At 47.2% G+C, this 25,297-nt stretch overlaps 1 protein-coding gene across 2 annotated transcripts in view; it reads left to right on the top strand.

The window, feature by feature from the left end:
* The window catches only part of LOC124005769 (calcium/calmodulin-dependent protein kinase type II subunit alpha), a 77,378-nt gene that overhangs the window by 20,462 nt on the left and 31,619 nt on the right, over nt 1-25,297 (top strand). For both annotated transcript variants that reach the window (XM_046315304.1, XM_046315295.1), the window contains exons 3-5: nt 7,457-7,516; nt 21,193-21,247; nt 24,475-24,540. In XM_046315304.1, coding sequence (XP_046171260.1) covers nt 7,457-7,516; nt 21,193-21,247; nt 24,475-24,540 — 181 coding nt within the window. The remainder of the gene's footprint in view (nt 1-7,456; nt 7,517-21,192; nt 21,248-24,474; nt 24,541-25,297) is intronic.

Here is a 25,297-nt window from a genome sequence, read left to right as displayed (position 1 = left end):
GCAAAGCAGCACTGTTATTTCACTGGCTGCCCTCCCCCTCACTTTCATTAGTGGGCAAAGTGGCTCGTGGCGACATGAACTCTGTTCCCGAACCTCCTCCTTTGCACCGTGCCCACCATCACCCCCTCACACCCACATTATACATTACCAGCACTGTTAACCGTCAGCATCTACAGTGCCTTTTTAAATTTTTATTTTACCTTTATTTTACTAGGCAAGTCAGTTAAGAACAAATTATTATTTACAATGACGGCCTAGGAACAAAGGGTTAACTGCCTGTTCAGGGGCAGAACGACAGATTTGTACCTTGTCAGCTTGTCGGATTTGAACTTGCAACCTTTCGGTTACTAGTCCAACGCTCAGTATTCACTAGTCCGCCTCAGAAAGTATTCAATACATGTTAGAATCACAAGAGCTTTGGACACCTGGATTGTACTTTTTTTTTAAATGATTCAAGCTCTGTTAAGTTGGTTGTCTATCATTGCTAGACAGCCATTTTTAAGCCTTGTCATAGATTTTGAAGCCGATTTTTTAAGTCAAACTGTAACTGGGCCATTCAGGAACATTCAACGTCGTCTTGGTAAGCAAAACGGCAACTTGAAAAAAATGCGGACATTTCAGGCCTTCTTTTCAAACATCTCTTAAAGGGAAAAGGGTATTATAATAATATAAGGGTATTATAAGTATTATTCAGTATTTAGTACTTTATTAGGATCCCATTAGCTGTTGTCAAAGCAGCAGCTACTCTTCCTGGGGGTCAACACAAAACGTGAAACATGACATAATAGAGAACATTCATTGACAAGAACAGCTCAAGTACAGAACTAGACACATTTGCTTTGCCTAGAGGTGTTGCTTCATCTGTTTAAAAAAAACAATCAGGTTTGCTGTTCACTTGAGCAATCTGAGATGGGAGTTCCATGCAATCATGGCTCTATGTCTTACCATCTGGATACCGTGAAAATGTCTGGTGGGGTAAGTGTGTGTCAGAGCTGTGTGTAAGTTTTTATTGTCATTTGAAATGTGTATTTTTTTTACTGAATGTTTAAAACGTACAATGTACTTGCAGTGAAGCCGCTCAACAACTACATCACATTAGTCATCTGACAGAATCTCATCCAGAGAGACACACAGAAGCAACCAGGGTCAACGCCCTGCTCAATGGCACGTCGACAGATCCCTCAAGGTCAACGCCCTGCTCAATGGCATGTTGACAGATCCCTCACAAGGTCAACGCCCTGCTCAATGGCACGTCGACAGATCCCTCAAGGTCAACACCCTGCTCAATGGCACGTCGACAGATCCCTCAAGGTCAACGCCCTGCTCAATGGCACGTCGACAGATCCCTCAAGGTCAACGCCCTGCACAATGGCACGTCGACAGATCCCTCACAAGGTCAAGAAACGGGGACCTAAACCAGTGATCCATCAGCCCCAAGCACCCAACTGCCAGCCTTCCAAGATGCCCCCCCCCCCCAACCACACACACAGTTCCTCAAGAGCTGCCCCTCAACCATCCGAGAACCTCCCCTCCCCCACAGCCTCAGAAAAATAAAATTCATAATAATTATAAAAAATAAAAAAATCCGTTCCCCACCCCCAAGGCCCCCCTGTGCACCAACAACCAACAAAATGAGCAAAAGAGAACAAAAGAGAAAGACAACAGAAAACAGAAAACAACAATGCAAAAATCACAGACATCAAGGACAACTGAAAATGTTTGAGTGCATCGTGCACGGCACTTTACCTGTGTGTGGGTCCATGTATGTGCACATGTTGTGCATTTGAATGAGAGTGTGTGTAAAATGCATGTGTACAAACACCTGCACGACATCAGCCTCAGGCAAACCGGCATTAGCTGTAAAAACACTGCCCCTTTAGTGTCATTCAAACTTACATGTTGTTATGTTTTATTTTGACTTAATTTAAAAAAAAATCCTTTTATCTTTGACCGTCATTCTCTCCCCCGCCCAGCAACTCCACTCCCACTTGTCTCCAATTCCACATCCCAACCCTCAGCTTCCCTCAGCACCTCCCACCTATCTCTGCTGGCCACCCTCTTCGGATTTCTACATTTCTACAGCTAATGCACAGCTGTCAACATCCTGGTCCTCAAATGAAACTGGTGTACTTTCCTATTTATGCTATTTTTATTCCTCCACCAGTTTTGATCCTTTATATTGGGCAGACAGACCAGTTCCCTACCTCCTCCCACTGCCACCTGCCTCCTCCATTTTGGGGATTATGCTGTAATCAATTGGTTGTACTCTTGTATTGAGCAAACCTTCCCATACAATTCTGATAACTCCATGAAAGACATAACTCTACTGTTCCAATGTACAATATAATTTAAAAACAAAATACAATTTTCAAACATCTTTCCCATAAATACAGGTATTTTAGCAACCAGCACATTTGAGTACATTTCAGCCATAATATTTGTTCTCTTTTCAGGGGGGGTAAAATTCGAAATAGTAGCCAGCTCTGCAAAGCTTGTTTGAAAAAGAGAGAAACTTTGAATAAAGTATAATTTTTAATTTAATCGAAAATGAGACATGGCAATCTGCACAAAGGCAAAAAGGCCGTTTTTAAACAATGGATGAGCGTTTCTTAAAAGTAAAAAGTAAAACTTTAGAATAAGTGAAGCTTTTAGAGGTTTAGTGTTTTTGTATTTAATGATCTCAACTCACTCAAATCATTATATAGATAGGCACACTTAATTTTGTCTGGTTTAGCATCCCAGATAAAGCTAAATATTCTTTGCTCATATTATTTGAAAAACAAATCTTCAAGAGTAGGCAGCACCATAAGTGAGTAAACTGAGTTATGACTAAGGAGATAATCAGGGCAATTTTTCCATAAATAGACAGGTATTTACCATGGTTGCAGGATCTTGTGTTATTTCTATTGAAATTCATTGTGGAGAGCTCATTTATACCTTTTGTGATATGAATTCCAAGTTTGTCTACTTCACCGTCAGCCCATTTTATAGGTAAACTGCAGGGTAATGTGAAGTTGTACCTGTATCTTTTAAAGATCCAATACGTAATATTGTACACTCATCATGTAACGATCCTCTTCCTGTGAATGACTGGACCAAAAGCGCAGCGTGAGACACTAGAACAAAAAATAACAAAGAGGAAAACAAAACAGCTCTGTAAGGAAACCAACAATACAGAAAACAACTACCCACAAAACCCGTGTGGGCAAGAGCTACCTAAGTATGGTTCCCAATCAGAGACAACGATAGACAGCTGTCCCTGATTGAGAACCATACCTGGCCAAAAACAAAGAAATACAAAAACATAGAAAAAAGAACATAGAATTCCCACCCTAATCACACCCTAGGCCTAACCAAAATAGAGAGGGCGTGACATATCATGATTAAGTTTTTGTCCAAAGAGTCCAGAAAAGTTCTCTTCAATGAGACATTGCAGGCATCTAGCTTGTGGACTTAATATAAAACTTGAGTCATTGGCAGACATGGACACCTTTGTTTTGTAAACTGTGTGTAAGTGGACTTTGCAAACCATTTGGAATTTTCGACACATTGATATTATACAAAGAAGAAGTGATGCAGTCAGTCTCTCCTCTACTTTTGGCCAAGAGAGACTGGCAGCATTACATTTACATTACATTTACATTACATTTAAGTCATTTAGCAGACGCTCTTATCCAGAGCGACTTACAAATTGGTGCATTCACCTTATGACATCCAGTGGGACAGTCACTTAACAATAGTGCATCTAAAACTTAGGGGGGGTGGGGTGAGAGGGATTACTTATCCTATCCTAGGTATTCCTTAAAGAGGTGGGGTTTCAGGTGTCTCCGGAAGGTGGTGATTGACTCCGCTGTCCTGGCGTCGTGAGGGAGTTTGTTCCACCATTGGGGGGCCAGGGCAGCGAACAGTTTTGACTGGGCTGAGCGGGAGCTGTACTTCCTCAGTGGTAGGGAGGCGAGCAGGCCAGAGGTGGATGAACGCAGTGCCCTTGTTTGGGTGTAGGGCCTGATCAGAGCCTGGAGGTACTGAGGTGCCGTTCCCCTCACAGCTCCGTAGGCAAGCACCATGGTCTTGTAGCGGATGCGAGCTTCAACTGGAAGCCAGTGGAGAGAACGGAGGAGCGGGGTGACGTGAGAGAACTTGGGAAGGTTGAACACCAGACGGGCTGCGGCGTTCTGGATGAGTTGAAGGGGTTTAATGGCACAGGCAGGGAGCCCAGCCAACAGCGAGTTGCAGTAATCCAGACGGGAGATGACAAGTGCCTGGATTAGGACCTGCGCCGCTTCCTGTGTGAGGCAGGGTCGTACTCTGCGGATGTTGTAGAGCATGAACCTACAGGAACGGGCCACCGCCTTGATGTTGGTTGAGAACGACAGGGTGTTGTCCAGGATCACGCCGAGGTTCTTGGCGCTCTGGGAGGAGGACACAATGGAGTTGTCAACCGTGATGGCGAGATCATGGAACGGGCAGTCCTTCCCCGGGAGGAAGAGCAGCTCCGTCTTGCCGAGGTTCAGCTTGAGGTGGTGATCCGTCATCCACACTGATATGTCTGCCAGACATGCAGAGATGCGATTCGCCACCTGGTCATCAGAAGGGGGAAAGGAGAAGATTAATTGTGTGTCGTCTGCATAGCAATGATAAGAGAGACCATGTGAGGTTATGACAGAGCCAAGTGACTTGGTGTATAGCGAGAATAGGAGAGGGCCAAGAACAGAGCCCTGGGGGACACCAGTGGTGAGAGCGCGTGGTGAGGAGACAGATTCTCGCCACGCCACCTGGTAGGAGCGACCTGTCAGGTAGGACGCAATCCAAGCGTGGGCCGCGCCGGAGATGCCCAACTCGGAGAGGGTGGAGAGGAGGATCTGATGGTTCACAGTATCGAAGGCAGCCGATAGATCTAGAAGGATGAGAGCAGAGGAGAGAGAGTTAGCTTTAGCAGTGCGGAGCGCCTCCGTGATACAGAGGAGAGCAGTCTCAGTTGAATGACTAGTCTTGAAACCTGACTGATTTGGATCAAGAAGGTCATTCAGAGAGAGATAGCGGGAGAGCTGGCCAAGGACGGCACGTTCAAGAGTTTTGGAGAGAAAAGAAAGAAGGGATACTGGTCTGTAATTGTTGACATCGGAGGGATCGAGTGTAGGTTTTTTCAGAAGGGGTGCAACTCTCGCTCTCTTGAAGACGGAAGGGACGTAGCCAGCGGTCAGGGATGAGTTGATGAGCGAGGTGAGGTAAGGGAGAAGGTCTCCGGAAATGGTCTGGAGAAGAGAGGAGGGGATAGGGTCAAGCGGGCAGGTTGTTGGGCGGCCGGCCGTCACAAGACGCGAGATTTCATCTGGAGAGAGGGGAGAAAGAGGTCAGAGCACAGGGTAGGGCAGTGTGAGCAGAACCAGCGGTGTCGTTTGACTTAGCAAACGAGGATCGGATGTCGTCGACCTTCTTTTCAAAATGGTTGACGAAGTCATCTGCAGAGAGGGAGGAGGGGGGGGAGGGGGCGGAGGATTCAGGAGGGAGGAGAAGGTGGCAAAGAGCTTCCTAGGGTTAGAGGGTGATGCTTGGAATTTAGCGTGGTAGAAAGTGGCTTTAGCAGCAGAGACAGAGGAGGAAAATGTAGAGAGGAGGGAGTGAAAGGATGCCAGGTCCGCAGGGAGGCGAGTTTTCCTCCATTTCCACTCGGCTGCCCGGAGCCCTGTTCTGTGAGCTCGCAATGAGTCATCGAGCCACGGAGCGGGAGGGGAGGACCGAGCCGGCCTGGAGGATAGGGGACATAGAGAGTCAAGGGATGCAGAGAGGGAGGAGAGGAGGGTTGAGGAGGCAGAATCAGGAGATAGGTGGGAGAAGGTTTGAGCGGAGGGAAGAGATGATAGGATGGAAGAGGAGAGAGTAGCGGGGGAGAGAGAGCGAAGGTTGGGACGGCGCGATACCATCCGAGTAGGGGCAGTGTGGGAGGTGTTGGATGAGAGCGAGAGGGAAAAGGATACAAGGCAGTGGTCGGAGACTTGGAGGGGAGTTGCAATGAGGTTAGTGGAAGAACAGCATCTAGTAAAGATGAGGTCGAGCGTATTGCCTGCCTTGTGAGTAGGGGGGGAAGGTGAGAGGGTGAGGTCAAAAGAGGAGAGGAGTGGAAAGAAGGAGGCAGAGAGGAAAGAGTCAAAGGTAGACGTGGGGAGGTTAAAGTCGCCCAGAACTGTGAGAGGTGAGCCGTCCTCAGGAAAGGAGCTTATCAAGGCATCAAGCTCATTGATGAACTCTCCGAGGGAACCTGGAGGGCGATAAATGATAAGGATGTTAAGCTTGAAAGGGCTAGTAACTGTGACAGCATGGAATTCAAAGGAGGCGATAGACAGATGGGTAAGGGGAGAAAGAGAGAATGACCACGAGATGAGGATCCCGGTGCCACCACCCCGCTGACCAGACGCTCTCGGGGTGTGCGAGAACACGTGGGCGGACGAAGAGAGAGCAGTAGGAGTAGCAGTGTTGTCTGTGGTTCCGTCAGTGCCAAGAAGTCGAGGGACTGGAGGGAGGCATAGGCTGAGATGAACTCTGCCTTGTTGACCGCAGATTGGCAGTTCCAAAGGCTACCGGAGACCTGGAACTCCACGTGGGTCGTGCGCGCTGGGACCACCAGCTAGCTGGCTGAGAAGAAATTGCTAAGATAAGACAAATCAAACCGTTGTGATATAATGAAATATAATGAAAAAGTTACCCGCGGGAGCGAAGTGCAGATGCGACCACTCGCTCCAACCGATGCATAGTATTCACATTAGCTCTCTGATTACAGTGAAGAGCAAGATGTGCTCCTCTGTCCTGGGCCAGCTGCACTTTTTCTAGGTCTTTTTGTTTGCCGCATCTGACCACGTGACCCGGCAACAATCAAGGTTAGATAAAACCACAGCCTTCAGGCCTTGCTTTGTGGAAGGTGGTGTCAAAAAAAGCAGAGCATCTCTTTATCACGGACAGACCTCTCCTCGAACTTTACAACCATTTAATCAATATGTTTTGACCACGACACTTTACAATCCAAGGTAACATCAAGCCATTTAGACTCCTCAACTTTCTCAACAGCCCCATAATTCATTATCAGATTCTAGAGGTCTAGGATGATTTCAGAGTCAAAGTGTTGAATAGTCAGATGCACAGAGTTACAGGTGTTATTGTAGTGTACGGTGAAAATCTTAGGCTTCGAGCTCCAATATGCAGGACTAAGTGAAACAAAATAATGAAAATTGGTGCCATCTTAGCCATCTATCTGCAGATAACCAGCTCCATAGACAGTCCATCATCAGGCCACAGAGCTGCTGCACCAGAGCCAGACCAGCTCTGGCCTGACAGTTGAATTATTACACAGTTCTGTACATTGTATTTGACATGGAAGCTGACAAAAGGCCCATGTCTGGGAAAGAAACATACTGTATCCTGCATTATGAACCTGTTTGTGTGTTTTTTCCTCCCGTTTCAGATCACCAGAAGCTGGACAGAGAGGCCAGGATCTGCCGATTGCTGAAGCACTCAAACATCGGTGAGTTCTTTCGTTTTTATAGGCTAGTCAGGTCATGCTGGCTTCCTCATCCTATTCTCACTCTTTCAGTGTATCTCAGAAGCACTATGATTCATTCATATTCTTTTTTGGTTATTCTGTCTCACTGATTGGCTGACTCCACAATATTTGTTTTCCAATGTGTTACATTATATACATTATTTCACACTACCTAACATGAAGTAGTGCAGACTGGGAAAAGATACGTCACTAATCTTGGATCAGATTCTTTTGGCAGCATAGTAAACTTATAGTTCACTTTTGATTGCGTTGATGTAATCTGCCTCCATTGAGCAGAATCATGCGCCCAGTGAAAGTACGACAGCCATCCAGAGAGACAGACAGCTAGCTGACTGTTATGGTTCTTGTGCGTACACCCGGGGAACATCTGTCATGTTTTGTCATTTATTATCTTGTCTTGTCCCTGTGCTTCCCATTCTATTCGTTTCCCTCTGCTGGTCTTATTAGGTTCTTTCCCTCTTTCTATCCCTCTCTCTCCCCCTCCCTCTCTCACTCTCTCGCTCTCTCTTCTCTCTATCGTTCCGTTCCTGCTCCCAGCTGTTCCTATTCCCCTAATCAATCATTTAGTCTTCCCACACCTGTTCCCGATCCTTTCCCCTGATTAGAGTCCCTATTTCTTCCTTTGTGTTCCGTTCCTGTCCTGTCGGTTCCTTGTCTAGAATTCACCGTGCTGTGTTTGTGTATCGCCCTGTCGTGTCGTGTTTTCCTCAGATGCTGCGTGGTGAGCAGGTGTCTGAGTCTGTCTGGTTCAAGTGCCTTCCCGAGGCAACCTGCTGTTCACCTGCTGTTCAAGATCGAGTCTCCAGTTTGTCCTCGTCATTTCGAGTGAAAGTTGTGTTTTTGTTTGTATTTACTTTACTGGATTAAAGACTCTGTTTTCGCCAAGTCGCTTTTGGGTCCTCTTTCACCTGCATGACAGAAGGAACCGACCAAGGAATGGACCCAGCGACTTCAGACGCTCGTTACACTGCCGTCGAGATCCAAGGAGCCATGCTCGGCAGACACGAGCAGGAATTGTCTGCTGCTCGCCATGCCGTGGAGAACCTGGCCGCTCAGGTTTCCGACCTCTCTGGACAGTTCCAGAGTCTACGTCTCGTGCCACCTGTTACTTCCTGGCCTGCCGAGCCTCCAGAACCTAGGGTTAATAACCCACCTTGCTACTCCGGGCAGCCCACTGAGTGCCGCTCCTTTCTCACGCAGTGTGAGATTGTGTTCTCTCTCCAACCCAACACATACTCTAGAGAGAGAGCTCGGGTTGCTTACGTCATTTCACTCCTTACTGGCCGGGCTCGAGAATGGGGCACAGCTATCTGGGAGGCAAGGGCTGATTGCTCTAACAAGTTCCAGAACTTTAAAGAGGAGATGATTCGGGTTTTTGACCGTTCAGTTTTTGGTAGGGAGGCTTCTAGGGCCATGGCTTCCTTATGCCAAGGTGAACGGTCCATAACGGATTATTCTATTGAGTTTCGCACTCTTGCTGCCTCTAGTGAGTGGAACGAGCCGGCGCTGCTCGCTCGTTTTCTGGAGGGACTCCACGCAGTGGTTAAGGATGAGATTCTCTCCCGGGAGGTTCCTTCAGATGTGGACTCTTTGATTGCTCTCGCCATCCGCATAGAACGACGGGTAGATCTTCGTCACCGGGCTCGTGGAAGAGAGCTCGCATCAACGGTGTTTCCCTGCTCCGCATCGCAACCATCTCCCTCCTCTGGCTCAGGGTCTGAGCCCATGCAGCTGGGAGGGATTCGCATCTCGACTAAGGAGAGGGAACGGAGGATCACCAACCGCCTGTGCCTCTATTGCGGAGTTGCTGGACATTTTGTTAATTCATGTCCAGTAAAAGCCAGAGCTCATCTGTAAGCGGAGGGCTACAGGTGAGCGCAACTACTCAAGTCTCTCCATCAAAATCCTGTACTACTTTGTCGGTCCATCTACGCTGGACCGGTTCGGGTGCTACATGTAGTGCCTTGATAGACTCTGGGGCTGAGGGTTGTTTCATGGACGAAGCATGGGTTCGGAAACATGACATTCCTTTCAGAGAGTTAGAGAAGCCTACGCCCATGTTCGCCTTAGATGGTAGTCATCTTCCCAGTATCAGATTTGAGACACTACCTTTAACCCTCACAGTATCTGGTAACCACAGTGAGACTATTTCTTTTTTGATTTTTCGTTCACCGTTTACACCTGTTGTTTTGGGTCATCCCTGGCTAGTATGTCATAATCCTTCTATTAATTGGTCTAGTAATTCTATCCTATCCTGGAACGTTTCTTGTCATGTGAAGTGTTTAATGTCTGCCATCCCTCCCGTTTCTTCTGTCCCTACTTCTCAGGAGGAACCTGGCGATTTGACAGGAGTGCCGGAGGAATATCATGATCTGCGCACGGTCTTCAGTCGGTCCCGAGCCAACTCCCTTCCTCCTCACCGGTCGTATGATTGTAGTATTGATCTCCTTCCGGGGACCACTCCTCCTCGGGGTAGACTATACTCTCTGTCGGCTCCCGAACGTAAGGCTCTCGAGGATTATTTGTCTGTGTCTCTTGACGCCGGTACCATAGTGCCTTCTTCCTCTCCGGCCGGGGCGGGGTTCTTTTTGTTAAGAAGAAGGACGGTACTCTGCGCCCCTGCGTGGATTATCGAGGGCTGAATGACATAACGGTTAAGAATCGTTATCCGCTTCCCCTTATGTCATCAGCCTTCGAGATTCTGCAGGGAGCCAGGTGCTTTACTAAGTTGGACCTTCGTAACGCTTACCATCTCGTGCGCATCAGAGAGGGGGACGAGTGGAAAACGGCGTTTAACACTCCGTTAGGGCATTTTGAGTACCGGGTTCTGCCGTTTGGTCTCGCCAATGCGCCAGCTGTTTTTCAGGCATTAGTTAATGATGTTCTGAGAGACATGCTGAACATCTTTGTTTTTGTCTATCTTGACGATATCCTGATTTTTTCTCCGTCACTCGAGATTCATGTTCAGCACGTTCGACGTGTTCTACAGCGCCTTTTAGAGAATTGTCTCTACGTAAAGTCTGAGAAGTGCTCTTTTCATGTCTCCTCCGTTACTTTTCTCGGTTCCGTTATTTCCGCTGAAGGCATTCAGATGGATTCCGCTAAGGTCCAAGCTGTCAGTGATTGGCCCGTTCCAAGGTCACGTGTCGAGTTGCAGCGCTTTTTAGGTTTCGCTAATTTCTATCGGCGTTTCATTCGTAATTTCGGTCAAGTTGCTGCCCCTCTCACAGCTCTTACTTCTGTCAAGACGTGTTTTAAGTGGTCCGGTTCCGCCCAGGGAGCTTTTGATCTTCTAAAAGAACGTTTTACGTCCGCTCCTATCCTCGTTACTCCTGACGTCACTAGACAATTCATTGTCGAGGTTGACGCTTCAGAGGTAGGCGTGGGAGCCATTCTATCCCAGCGCTTCCAGTCTGACGATAAGGTTCATCCTTGCGCTTATTTTTCTCATCGCCTGTCGCCATCTGAGCGCAACTATGATGTGGGTAACCGTGAACTGCTCGCCATCCGCTTAGCCCTAGGCGAATGGCGACAGTGGTTGGAGGGGGCGACCGTTCCTTTTGTCGTTTGGACAGACCATAAGAACCTTGAGTACATCCGTTCTGCCAAACGACTTAATGCCCGTCAAGCTCGTTGGGCGTTGTTTTTCGCTCGTTTCGAGTTTGTGATTTCTTACCGTCCGGGTAGCAAGAACACCAAGCCTGATGCCTTATCCCGTCTGTTTAGTTCTTCTGTGGCTTCTACTGATCCCGAGGGATTCTTCCTTATGGGCGTGTTGTCGGGTTAACAGTCTGGGGAATTGAAAGACAGGTTAAGCAAGCACTCACGCACACTGCGTCGCCGCGCGCTTGTCCTAGTAACCTCCTTTTCGTTCCTGTTTCCACTCGTCTGGCTGTTCTTCAGTGGGCTCACTCTGCCAAGTTAGCTGGTCATCCCGGTGTTCGAGGCACTCTTGCGTCTATTCGCCAGCGCTTTTGGTGGCCGACTCAGGAGCGTGACACGCGCCGTTTCGTGGCTGCTTGTTCGGACTGCGCGCAGACTAAGTCGGGTAACTCTCCTCCTGCCGGTCGTCTCAGACCGCTCCCCATTCCTTCTCGACCATGGTCTCACATCGCCCTAGACTTCATTACCGGTCTGCCTTTGTCTGCGGGGAAGACTGTGATTCTTACGGTTGTCGATAGGTTCTCTAAGGCGGCACATTTCATTCCCCTCGCTAAACTTCCTTCCGCTAAGGAGACGGCACAAATCATTATCGAGAATGTATTCAGAATTCATGGCCTCCCGTTAGACGCCGTTTCAGACAGAGGCCCGCAATTCACGTCACAGTTTTGGAGGGAGTTCTGTCGTTTGATTGGTGCGTCCGTCAGTCTCTCTTCCGGGTTTCATCCCCAGTCTAACGGTCAAGCAGAGAGGGCCAATCAGACGATTGGTCGCATACTACGCAGCCTTTCTTTCAGAAACCCTGCGTCTTGGGCAGAACAGCTCCCCTGGGCAGAATACGCTCACAATTCGCTTCCTTCGTCTGCTACCGGGTTATCTCCGTTTCAGAGTAGTCTGGGTTACCAGCCTCCTCTGTTCTCATCCCAGCTTGCCGAGTCCAGCGTTCCCTCCGCTCAAGCGTTTGTCCAACGTTGTGAGCGCACCTGGAGGAGGGTGAGGTCTGCACTTTGCCGTTACAGGGCACAGACTGTGAGAGCCGCCAATAAACGCAGGATTAAGAGTCCAAGGTATTGTTGCGGCCAGAGAGTGTGGCTTTCCACTCGCAACCTTCCTCTTACGACAGCTTCTCGTAAGTTGACTCCGCGGTTCATTGGTCCGTTCCGTGTCTCCCAGGTCGTCAATCCTGTCGCTGTGCGACTGCTTCTTCCGCGACATCTTCGTCGCGTCCATCCTGTCTTCCATGTCTCCTGTGTCAAGCCCTTTCTTCGCACCCCCGTTCGTCTTCCCTCCCCCTCCCGTCCTTGTCGAGAGCGCACCTATTTACAAGGTACATAAGATCATGGACATGCGTTCTCGGGACGGGGTCACCAATACTTAGTGGATTGGGAGGGTTACGGTCCTGAGGAGAGGAGTTGGGTTCCGTCTCGGGACGTGCTGGACCGTTCACTCATTGATGATTTCCTCCGTTGCCGCCAGGATTCCTCCTCGAGTGCGCCAGGAGGCGCTCGGTGAGTGGGGGGTACTGTCATGTTTTGTCATTTATTATCTTGTCTTGTCCCTGTGCTTCCCATTCTATTCGTTTCCCTCTGCTGGTCTTATTAGGTTCTTTCCCTCTTTCTATCCCTCTCTCTCCCCCTCCCTCTCTCACTCTCTCGCTCTCTCTTCTCTCTATCGTTCCGTTCCTGCTCCCAGCTGTTCCTATTCCCCTAATCAATCATTTAGTCTTCCCACACCTGTTCCCGATCCTTTCCCCTGATTAGAGTCCCTATTTCTTCCTTTGTGTTCCGTTCCTGTCCTGTCGGTTCCTTGTCTAGAATTCACCGTGCTGTGTTTGTGTATCGCCCTGTCGTGTCGTGTTTTCCTCAGATGCTGCGTGGTGAGCAGGTGTCTGAGTCTGTCTGGTTCAAGTGCCTTCCCGAGGCAACCTGCTGTTCACCTGCTGTTCAAGATCGAGTCTCCAGTTTGTCCTCGTCATTTCGAGTGAAAGTTGTGTTTTTTGTTTGTATTTACTTTACTGGATTAAAGACTCTGTTTTCGCCAAGTCGCTTTTGGGTCCTCTTTCACCTGCATGACAACATCACTCTGTGGCACCGTCAGTGCCGGCTCAGGACCACAACGTGTAATTTACATTTACATTACATTTACATTTAAGTCATTTAGCAGACGCTCTTATCCAGAGCGACTTACAAATTGGTGCATTCACCTTATGGCATCCAGTGGAACAACCACTTTACAATAGTGCATCTAAATATTTTAAGGGGGGTGAGAAGGATTACTTTATCCTATCCTAGGTATTCCTTAAAGAGGTGGGGTTTCAGGTGTCTCCGGAAGGTGGTGATTGACTCCGCTGTCCTGGCGTCGTGAGGGAGTTTGTTCCACCATTGGGGAGCCAGAGCAGCGAACAGTTTTGACTGAGCTGAGCGGGAACTGTACTTCCTCAGTGGTAGGGAGGCGAGCAGGCCAGAGGTGGATGAACGCAGTGCCCTTATTTGGGTGTAGGGCCTGATCAGAGCCTGGAGGTACTGAGGTGCCGTTCCCCTCACAGCTCCGTAGGCAAGCACCATGGTCTTGTAGCGGATGCGAGCTTCAACTGGAAGCCAGTGGAGAGAGCGGAGGAGCGGGGTGACGTGAGAGAACTTGGGAAGGTTGAACACTAGACGGGCTGCGGCGTTCTGGATGAGTTGTAGGGGTTTAATGGCACAGGCAGGGAGCCCAGCCAACAGCGAGTTGCAGTAATCCAATAATTCAATAATCAGTAATTTACTGATTAACAGGCTGAGAAGCACTTTTCTACTTTTCCCAGACCCATAAGTGTTTCATAATGCATCCCACTCGCTGCCATGGACAGGATTGACTGTACAAGATCTCTCCATCACAGTTGACTCCCCGGTGTCCCCCTCCCAGAATGCAAAGGACCTTGGCACGAGCCCTGGACAACACCCTGTTGTTCTCTGCAAACGTCAAAGCAGTGACTCACTCCTGCGGAGTACAACCTTTTCTCTAACAGGACGCGGCGGAGGTTCTAATCCAGGCCATTGTCATCTCCCGTCTGGACTATTACAACTCTCTGTTGGCTGGGCTCCCCGCTTGTGCTATCAAACCCCTGCAACTTATCTACAACGCCGCAGCCCGCCTGGTGTTCAACCTTCCCAAGTTCTCCCATGTAACCCAGCTCCTCTGCACACTCCACTGGCTTCCAGTCGAAGGTCGCATCCACTACAAGACCATGGTGCTGCCTTCAGGCAACACTCCAACCCTACACCCCAAGCGAGCCCTCCGTTCTGCCACCTCTGTTCTCTTGGCTGTCCCAGTCCTGACGGGGGTCAGGTCCTGCTCAGCCCAGTCCTAGCTCTTCTCTGTCCTGGTACCCCAATGGTGGAACGAGGTTCCTCCTGATGCTAGGATGGCATAGTCCCTGCCCATCTCACCGAAAACGTCTGAAACACTACCTCTTTAAAAAATAAATCTTAAATAAGACATCTCAGTTTTATCCACCCCCCATAAAAAAAAGCTTTCACTTATGTTTTTCTACTAGCGCTGATTTTGCTGTTGCTACTTTATTGAGTAAAATTGTACTTACTATGACTGTGATATGTGGTTGTCTAGCTACTTTAAGATGAATACATTAATTGTAAGTTGCTCTGAATAAGAGTGTCTGCTAGATTACCGCATTGTAAATATAACTGCATTACTAATCTAAAGATGTTTTCAACTGTGTGTGTGTGTGTGTGTGTGTGTGTGTGTGTGTGTGTGTGTGTGTGTGTGTGTGTGTGTGTGTGTGTGTGTGTGTGTGTGTGTGTGTGTGTGTGTGTGTGTGTGTGTGTGTGTGTGTGTGTGTGTGTGTGTGTGTGTGTGTGTGTGTGTGTGTGTGAGAGAGAGAGAGACTTGACTGTACAGTATGTTGAACCCAGCCTCCGAGTGGTCAGGGAGAGAATCAATACGAGTGTGGCCTGTGGATGCCCTCGGATAAGGTTGTATGCTGTTTTGTGATCTGTCAGGGATAGAGGAGAGAGGGGGAAGCTGAAACATCCAGTCTTCTATCAACATAAAACTGAATTCCTACTGCTCCTAAACAGACAGACTGGGAGGAAAGGAAAACATTATCTGCTGTCATCTCGCTGAAAATTTGCCCCTGTGGCCGTGTATGCATTTTATAGCCCTTGTGGGAAATTTGCCTGCACAGACTGCAGCTCAATAGAATAAAGATCATCAGCGTCAAGCTCTCCGCTGATAATGTAGTCAAGTTCCCGGGTTCTGTACAGTATAGGCTCTGACGTGAGCTAGCAGCCTTTTTCTGAATCAGCCGGATGCATTGAGACACACTGTTCTCATCCTGTGCTCTCTATCCCTGAGCCTAACCGACCATCACAGGCTATTAAAGAACTGGCCCACATCCAGCCCTTTTTCATGTGCTCCTACATCCACCATGCTGTTTGAGACGGTGCAGAGGAGCAGTGAAAACCTCCCAATTGACTTTGCAGCCTTCGGATTGACTCGTTTTGTTTATCGGCACATTCTTTACATGGCGGCCTTCCTCTGCCGAAACCGGGGGCGGTTATTCGTCCAAGAGCCAAAGTCCGCCCACATAGATCCAGGAGAGGAGAGAACCAACGTGTTGGATGAATTGGCTCTGATACTCATAATTCAGGCTCACCACGCCAAGGGCTAAGGACCAGGTTTGTTTGGTACGTTTGGTTCTCAATAGAATAGGCCTGTGTTTCTTTTGTTGTTAGTTGTGTGATTCCTGGGAATGGATTTTGTAGAAGACCCACTCAAACCCATTACGACAGTGACACCCATATAGCGGTTTGGAGATCTAATGTCTCATGCTTATCATGCTTGGTGGATTGACAGCAGTCCCTACCTATACGAGGATGTTGCCACAAATGAAGGCATTGTGTTCTGCTAGGGATAATTGGCGTATCAACGTAGAGGCTCTCAAGCGTGTCATAAAGCTTTCCTCAGTGTGTTGTCATATTGCTCTGTGGGAGAGACAAAGTACTTCAACCATCCCGTCCCTATTCAGCTGGAATTCCTTCTTGAATTGCGGTGGTAAATGCTGTCCCTTGACTTTGACGCCACGTAAAAACAATTTCAAATGACAAAAAAAAAAAAAAAAACATGACAAAGCATACCTTTTCTGTTTAGTTAACACGAAGACATATGTAAGTCTGTTGTACTGCAAAACATCTATTTGTATGCATTGTAGAATCTACAGGGGGGCAGGCAAATTGGCTTGTCCCACTGGATGTGTAGAGGTGTAGTGAAATGTTTTTGGGGGATTTAGAGAAATCTATCTGTTATTTTGAATGCGAGACAGTTAACAAAAGTATTGAATATATTATATAGATCAATAGAAACAAGGGCTATTGAAATATAGAATGAATTATATATCACTTTTGTGAAATATTTTTTAAAGGACTGATGACCGTAGATTTCTAGAACATGTACCCAACATTTCTCATTGGTGTTACTACTTCTACTGGTGGCATAATGTTATCATAATGGTCAAAAAAAAAATATATATAAAATGCCATGCCCAAATGCCACCGTAATCCCAAACACATCTATATTCAGATAGCCTAACAACAGCCTGGACAAGTGATTGGTAAAGGAAAGCTTCTTTTAAAGAGGCTGACATCAAAGATTCCCATCGAGAGCTCTCAGGAAATACACCGTTTGGGACGACCTAGGCACAACCCCTAACAGAGGGAAGAGTGTTCTCTCTGCTGATATGGAAAGCCCTGCCAAGGGAACCAAAAGCAGACAGCGACAGGCCAAAAGCACCACCACCGGTAAGTAACACCAGATTGGCCTTTTCCTCTTGCCAAAACCCTCTTTGTGAACAAAACAGCAGTTCAGGGTCACAAAGGCTATCAAAACCGATGAGGACATTTAGAATGTCACTACTTCCATAAAACGTTCCCTCTCCACACCTCCGTTAGGATTTCTGCACTTTTTTTTAGGAAATAAGACCTACTTTAAGTGTAGACAAAAACTACAAGCAAAACCCATCAAAAGGAAGTGGCAAAACATTAGCAATGTTGACAGTGGCGAATGCAAATCAAAGTATTTTCAGGCAGCCTTTGAGCGGAATGAACTGAGATGGCTGTTTCAGGCTTATGTAATGGTGAGACAGTTGCTATGTATCCGGTGTTGGCAGGTGAAGGTATCTAAACTGCAGTCTTCCACTTTGTTCCCCTTTCTATCTCGGCACCCACACACAAGCGCACGCGTGTCCTCTCCCTCTCTCTCTCTCTCTCTCTGTCTCTCAGTGCGTACACGCCCACACACATGCACACAGAGCAGCACAACACTGCCTGCTGGGGGAGGGGAGGAGTGTGGTGGGTACTGGTGGGTAGACGAGAGAGAGAGAGATTCTCTCCATCGTGGAGACAACATATGGACAGCAACAGGACACCAGAAGCACTATCTAAGCTTGACTAAAGTCATTCATGAACAGTATGTACCACATCACTTCAGTCAGGCCTACCTATAATCAAAACCTAGATATTCTCAAAAAAAAAGTATGTGAACACCTGCTCCTCAAACGTTTCGTTCCAAAATCAAGGCATTAGGGACTTGCAGGGACTTGCTTCCATTCAGCCACAAGAGCGTTAGTGATGTCTGGAACTGATGTTGGGCGATTAGGCCTGGCTCGCAATCAGCATTCCAATTCATCCCAAGGGTGTTCGATGGGATTGAGGTCAAGGATCTGTCCAGGCCGGTCAACTTCTTCCACACCGATCTCGACAAACCATTTCTATATGGACTTTGCTTTGTGCACAGGGCATTGTCTTGCTGAAACAGGAAAGGGCCTTCCCCAAACTGTTGCCACAAAGTTACATTTACATTACATTTAAGTCATTTAGCAGACGCTCTTATCCAGAGCGACTTACAAATTGGTGCATTCACCTTATGACATCCAGTGGAACAGCCACTTTACAATAGTGCATCTAAATCTTTTAAGGGGGGTGAGAAGGATTACTTTATCCTATCCTAGGTATTCCTTAAAGAGGTGGGGTTTCAGGTGTCTCCGGAAGGTGGTGATTGACTCCGCTGTCCTGGCGTCGTGAGGGAGTTTGTTCCACCATTGGGGAGCCAGAGCAGCGAACAGTTTTGACTGGGCTGAGCGGGAACTGTACTTCCTCAGTGGTAGGGAGGCGAGCAGGCCAGAGGTGGATGAATGCAGTGCCCTTATTTGGGTGTAGGGCCTGATCAGAGCCTGGAGGTACTGAGGTGCCGTTCCCCTCACAGCTCCGTAGGCAAGCACCATGGTCTTGTAGCGGATGCGAGCTTCAACTGGAAGCCAGTGGAGAGAGCGGAGGAGCGGGGTGACGTAAGAGAACTTGGGAAGGTTGAACACTAGACGGGCTGCGGCGTTCTGGATGAGTTGTAGGGGTTTAATGGCACAGGCAGGGAGCCCAGCCAACAGCGAGTTGCAGTAATCCAGACGGGAGATGACAAGTGCCTGGATTAGGACCTGCGCCGCTTCCTGTGTGAGGCAGGGTCGTACTCTGCGGATGTTGTAGAGCATGAACCTACAGGAACGGGCCACCGCCTTGATGTTAGTTGAGAACGACAGGGTGTTGTCCAGGATCACGCCAAGGTTCTTAGCGCTCTGGGAGGAGGACACAATGGAGTTGTCAACCGTGATGGCGAGATCATGGAACGGGCAGTCCTTCCCCGGGAGGAAGAGCAGCTCCGTCTTGCCGAAGTTCAGCTTGAGGTGGTGATCCGTCATCCACACTGATATGTCTGCCAGACATGCAGAGATGCGATTCGCCACCTGGTCATCAGAAGGGGGAAAGGAGAAGATTAATTGTGTGTCGTCTGCATAGCAATGATAGGAGAGACCATGTGAGGTTATGACAGAGCCAAGTGACTTGGTGTATAGCGAGAATAGGAGAGGGCCTAGAACAGAGCCCTGGGGGACACCAGTGGTGAGAGCGCGTGGTGAGGAGACAGATTCTCGCCACGCCACCTGGTAGGAAAGGAAGTTGGAAGCACAGGGTCATCTAGAAGGTCATTGTATGCTATAGCGTTAAGATTTCCCTACACTGGAACTATGGTGCCTAGCCCGTACCATGAAAAACAGCCCCAGACCAATATTCCTCCTCCACCAAACTTTACAGCTGGCAGTATGCATTCAGGCAGGTACTGTACCATTCTCCTGGCATCCGGCAAACCCAGATTCGTCCGTCTGACTGCCAGATGGTGAAGCGGGATTCATCCCTCCAGAGAACGCATTTCCAGTGCTCCAGAGTCCAATAGTGGCGAGCTTTATACCACTTTAGCCAATGCTTGCCATTACGCATAGTGATCTTTGGCTTGTGTCTGGCTGCTTGGCCATGGAAACCCATTTCATGAAACTCCCGACGAACAGTTATTGTGCTGACGTTGCTTCCGGAGGCCGTTTGGAACTCGGTGAGTATAGCAACCCGAGGACATACGATTTTTATGCGCTACGCGCTTCAGCACTCGACGATCCCATCCTGTGAGCTTGTATGGCCTACCACTTCGCGGCTGAGCCGTTGTTGCTCCTAGATGTTTCCACTTAACAATAACAGCACTTACAGTTGACCGGGCCAGCTCTAGCAGGGCAGAACTTTGACAAACTGACTTGTTGGAAAGGTGGCATCCTATGACGGTGCCACATTGAAAGTCACTGAGCTCTTCAGTAAGGCCATTCTACTGCCATTCTACTTGCATGGCTGTGTGCTAGATTTTATACACCTGTCAGCAATGGGTGCTGCTGAAATAGCAGAATCCACAAATTTGAAGGGGTGCCAACATACTTTTGGCCATATAGTGTATTTTGGGGAATGTAAGACACCTGTGATTTGACATATGCAGTGGACTGGGTGATTGACATGTGTGATTTGACATATGCAGTGGACTGGGTGATTGACGTGTGTGATTTGACATATGCAGTGGACTGGGTGATTGATGAGTGTGATTTGACATATGCAGTGGACTGGGTGATTGACGTGTGTGATTTGACATATGCAGTGGACTGGGTGATTGACGTGTGTGATTTGACATATGCAGTGGACTGGGTGATTGACGTGTGTGATTTGACATATGCAGTGGACTGGGTGATTGACGTGTGTGATTTGACATATGCAGTGGACTGGGTGATTGACGTGTGTGATTTGACATATGCAGTGGACTGGGTGATTGACGTGTGTGATTTGACATATGCAGTGGACTGGGTGATTGATGTGTGATTTGACATATGCAGTGGACTGGGTGATTGACATGTGTGATTTGACATATGCAGTGGACTGGGTGATTGACGTCTGATTTGACATATGCAGTGGACTGGGTGATTGACGTGTGATTTGACATATGCAGTGGACTGGGTGATTGACGTGTGATTTGACATATGCAGTGGACTGGGTGATTGACGTGTGATTTGACATATGCAGTGGACTGGGTGATTGACGTGTGATTTGACATATGCAGTGGACTGGGTGATTGACGTGTGTGATTTGACATATGCAGTGGACTGGGTGATTGACGTGTGTGATTTGACATATGCAGTGGACTGGGTGATTGACGTGTGTGATTTGACATATGCAGTGGACTGGGTGATTGACGTGTGTGATTTGACATATGCAGTGGACTGGGTGATTGATGTGTGATTTGACATATGCAGTGGACTGGGTGATTGACATGTGTGATTTGACATATGCAGTGGACTGGGTGATTGACGTCTGATTTGACATATGCAGTGGACTGGGTGATTGACGTGTGATTTGACATATGCAGTGGACTGGGTGATTGACGTGTGATTTGACATATGCAGTGGACTGGGTGATTGACATGTGTGATTTGACATATGCAGTGGACTGGGTGATTGAGATGTGTGATTTAAACATTTGAAGGTTATTGACTATGCATTCTATGTGTGAAATATTTGCGCTTTCAATTTCTACATAGGTTGACTTATTTTCTCTCTTTTCTCCGTCCAGTGCGTCTCCATGACAGCATCTCAGAGGAGGGGCATCACTACCTGATCTTTGACCTGTGAGTAATGCACTGCTGTGACTTTATCGACTGCATCATTCCGTCTGCTTTCACGCACACAGTGGGGATGATTGACATGAATGACACAGTGTTCTTTTCTAGTTTGGGTGGTAGCTTGATGTGAGTCTTGATGTGTCTCCTGCACACACTTATCAGAGCAGTCCATATAAGATGGAACCACAGTGAATCACTATCTACCATTAATGCAAGTAGAGGTCCTGAATTCAAATAAGCTCCTTTGTAAGCTATACAGTACAGGCTGTGGTTTGGATCGAACTGCTAATTATGGCCAAAAAGCTGAGTGTACTCCGTTTGAGTGCACCGTAATAGTTCCATAAAATTCAATATTATATGCATTTTAAACACTCAAATTATGTAATACCTTTCAACGCCTCTCAAAGAACTGTTGATTTCAGTCTGCAAAACAGTAATTACAGTCCCCTGGAGGCGTTGAATGCTTTTCATTACATAAACTGGACATTGCAGCATTGGTAAAGTCTTACGCCATTGTAACTTGGAGAACTCTTCTTGCATCTGTTATGAGGTGTCTTCTTTCACCTGCCTCTTCCCTGTTAATGTCTCTGAATGAAAAACAGCTTTGTAAGTGTGAGAAAGTGAGCAGCAGGACAAAGTGTTGCATGAGACGATCTTGATGACAATGCAAGTTATTCTTAACTGATTTGAAACAGCAGGGTATTGTCAAGAAGCAGTCGCATGAGCACAACTCCATACAATATATTCTCTTTGCTTATTGTGCCCTATCGTTTGCTATAAGGCCCAGTGCAGCCCCCTGTGTTTTATATATATTTCCACACTATGAGGTTGGAATAATACTGTGAAATTGTGAAAATTATGATAATGCCCTTTTTAGTGTAAGAGCTGTTTGAATTTCAGCCTGTTGTGGTGGGATGGAGTTTTGGTCTGCCTGGTGGCATCACCATGCTCTGAATTTGTTAATTGACCAATAAGAAAGAGTTCCAAACCCCTCTGCCAATAACAGCTAGTTTTCAGTTTGCCCCTCCCGACTCAGTCCACTCCCAGACAGTCCTAGCAAAATTCTTGCTTGAGAAATTGGTCTTGCTAAGAAGCTATTTTTGTTTCTTTTTGACCATTTGACCACAGTAAAATACTTAAGTGTTACTCAGAAATGATTTGATACTGACATAAAAATGGCTGAATTGAGCCTTTAATTCTGTGAGATCAGCCACAGATACATAGTGAAAGTTTCAAAAGGACGCAAATGAGAGACTAGGAAAATACAAACTAAATGAGAGTATTTAATAGTCTTTGGATAGTCTTTAATAGTCTTTGGATAGTCTTTAAAGCTGACACATTTTTTAGCAAATTGCTTTGTCAGAGCCAATCACTTTGTACTAGAAGGTTCATAAAATACAGGTTCCACAAATACAGTGCATTCGGAAAGTAGTCAGTATTCACCTTTGCCACATTTTGTTACGTTACAGCCTTATTCTAAAATGGATTAAATAAAAACATTTCCTCATCAATCTACACTCAATGCCCCATAATGACAAAGCGAAAACAGGTTTTTATCTAAATGCCTTATTTACATAAGTATTCAGATCCTTTGCTATGAGTCTCGAAATTGAGCTCAGGTGCATCCTGTTTCAATTGATCATCCTTGAGATGCATCTAAAACCTGATTGGAGTCTACCTGTGGTCAATTCAATTGATTGGACATGATTTGGAATGGCACACACCTGTCCCACATTTATAGAGCATGTCAGAGCTAAAACCGAGCCATGAGGTCGAAGGAACTGTCCTATGAGCGCCGAGACAGAATTGTGTCGAGGCACAGATCTTGGGAAGAGTACCAAAACATTTCTGCAGCATTGAAGCCACTCCTCAGTAAAAGGCACATGACAGCCCTCTTGGAGTTTGCGAAAAGGCACCTAAACGACTCTCAGACCATGAGAAACAAGATTATCTGGTCTGATGAAACCAAGATTGAACTCTTTGGCCTGAATGCCAAGCGTCATGTCTGGAGGAAACCTGGCACCATCCCTATGTTGAAGTATGGTGGTGGCAGCATCATGCTGTGGGGATGTTTTTCAGTGGCAGAGACTGAGAGACAAGTCAGGATCTAGGGACAGATGAACAGTACAGAGACATTCGTGATGAAAACCTGCTCCAGATCGCTCAGGACCTCAGACTTGGTCGAAGGTTCATCTTCCAACAGGACAAAGACCAAAGGCACACAGCCAAGGCAACGCAGGAGTGGCGTTGAGGCAAGTCTCTGAATGTCCTTGAGTGGCCCAGCCGGATCCCGGACTTGAACCTTATCAAACATCTCTGGAGAGACCTGAAAATAGCAGCAACGCTCCCCATCCAATCTGACAGAGCTTGAGAGGATCTGCAGTGAAGAATGGGAGAAACTCCCCAAATACAGGTGTGCCAAGCTTGTAGCCTCATACCGAAGAAGACTCGACGCTGTAATCGCTGCCAAAGGTGCTTCAACAAAGTACTGAGTAAAAGGTCTGAATACTTATGGAAATGTAAAATGTCAGGTTTTTTTGTTTTATACATTTGCAAAAAAAAATATCTAAAAACCTGTTTTTGCTTCGTCATCGTATGTAGACTGATGAGAAGCATTTAAAAAAAATCTATTTTAGATCAAGGCTGTAACGAATACTTTCCGAATGTACTTTATCTGACTCACCAACACCACAGGAACCAGCTCCCAAGTGCAACATTTCTCCCATGCAGCAGCAAGACAGGCAGGGTCTTCTGCTCTGGAATCCACTCTTTTAGTGGAGGCTGTCTGATAGATGGATGGCCTCACACCCACCTATTAAATGGGAGCATGGACTTCATCATACTGACAAATTGACAAGGCCATTTTCCCACACTTTCCCACACTGAAGGCTGCTTTGATCTTTGAAATGTCAGCACCCACGCCCTTGCACTCATTGCAATACATTACACACTGGTATGTGTTGCCCTAAGCCCTGTGAATGCATATTTTAAAGGATTCACTCTCATAGTCTATACTTTGCAACAGAGAGACAACGGCTTGAGTTTTGTCAATTATTTGCCTTTTCTCACATCAGAAATGTACCATTGAGGTGCCTGTTAGGTTCCATGTCAACATTGTTTCAGTGGCTGATATGAAGGGTACAGGGAAGGGTGTATTTCTCTCACATTGGTTCCATGCTCCAGTCCACCTGCATCCTTGAAACCCGGCGGCCTCACAATCCTCTCTTCCTCAGAGTGACAGGCGGGGAGCTCTTTGAAGACATTGTTGCTCGAGAGTACTACAGCGAGGCCGACGCCAGGTCAGTGAAACCACCTCACAGAGCGACTAGGGTTAAGTGCCTTGCTCATAGGAACAGACCGATTTTTCACCTAGCCGGATCAGGGATTCAAACCAGGGACCTTTCGGGTTACTGGCCCAACGCTCTTAAACGCTAGGCTACCTGCCACCCACAGCATACATCAAAACACAGACACGTGAGAATAGCAATGTAGACATTTCAACGTAATAATTTGAGCCGTAAAATGTATTCAATTAGGTGGATTATACAGAGGTCACCGCACTCCCAATCCAGAGAGATTAGAGAGGACCTAAAGGCATAGATATAGAACCCTGACGTATATTGTCTAATGCTTTTCATCCCAGGCTATACAACCCTTTTTTTGTGATGTAGTCAGTCAGAGGCCTTTCTTTTTTCCCCTGTAATTACTGGAGTGTTCTTTTGGATTGAACAGCTTTACCTGCATAAACCCCTTCACGCATAGAGCATTTCCCCACTTCACCTAGTCAGTGAAAGCAACTGACTGGGCCATTGATTTGCAGTGGCAGAGCGACAGGGCTACAAAACAAATGAATGAATGAATAGAATCAAATGGAAACAGATGGCTGTGGAGGTGTAGGAGTGACCTCCAATCAATGTACACGTTTCGCTCCGGGCGTAGTGTATCAGTCTCTCTCTCTCTGCGGACCGGGCTCTCGCTAATCCACCGCTTGATTGACAGCTGAGTGTAGTGGCTAATTAGCCTCCCACTGCCAACCAGCCCAACATGAAGAAATTC

This window comes from Oncorhynchus gorbuscha, linkage group LG02 (assembly GCF_021184085.1).
Source record: "Oncorhynchus gorbuscha isolate QuinsamMale2020 ecotype Even-year linkage group LG02, OgorEven_v1.0, whole genome shotgun sequence".
Taxonomy (NCBI): Eukaryota; Metazoa; Chordata; class Actinopteri; order Salmoniformes; family Salmonidae; genus Oncorhynchus; species Oncorhynchus gorbuscha.
Note: the sequence above shows the minus strand (reverse complement) of the source record. Positions and strands in the feature narration are given on the sequence as shown.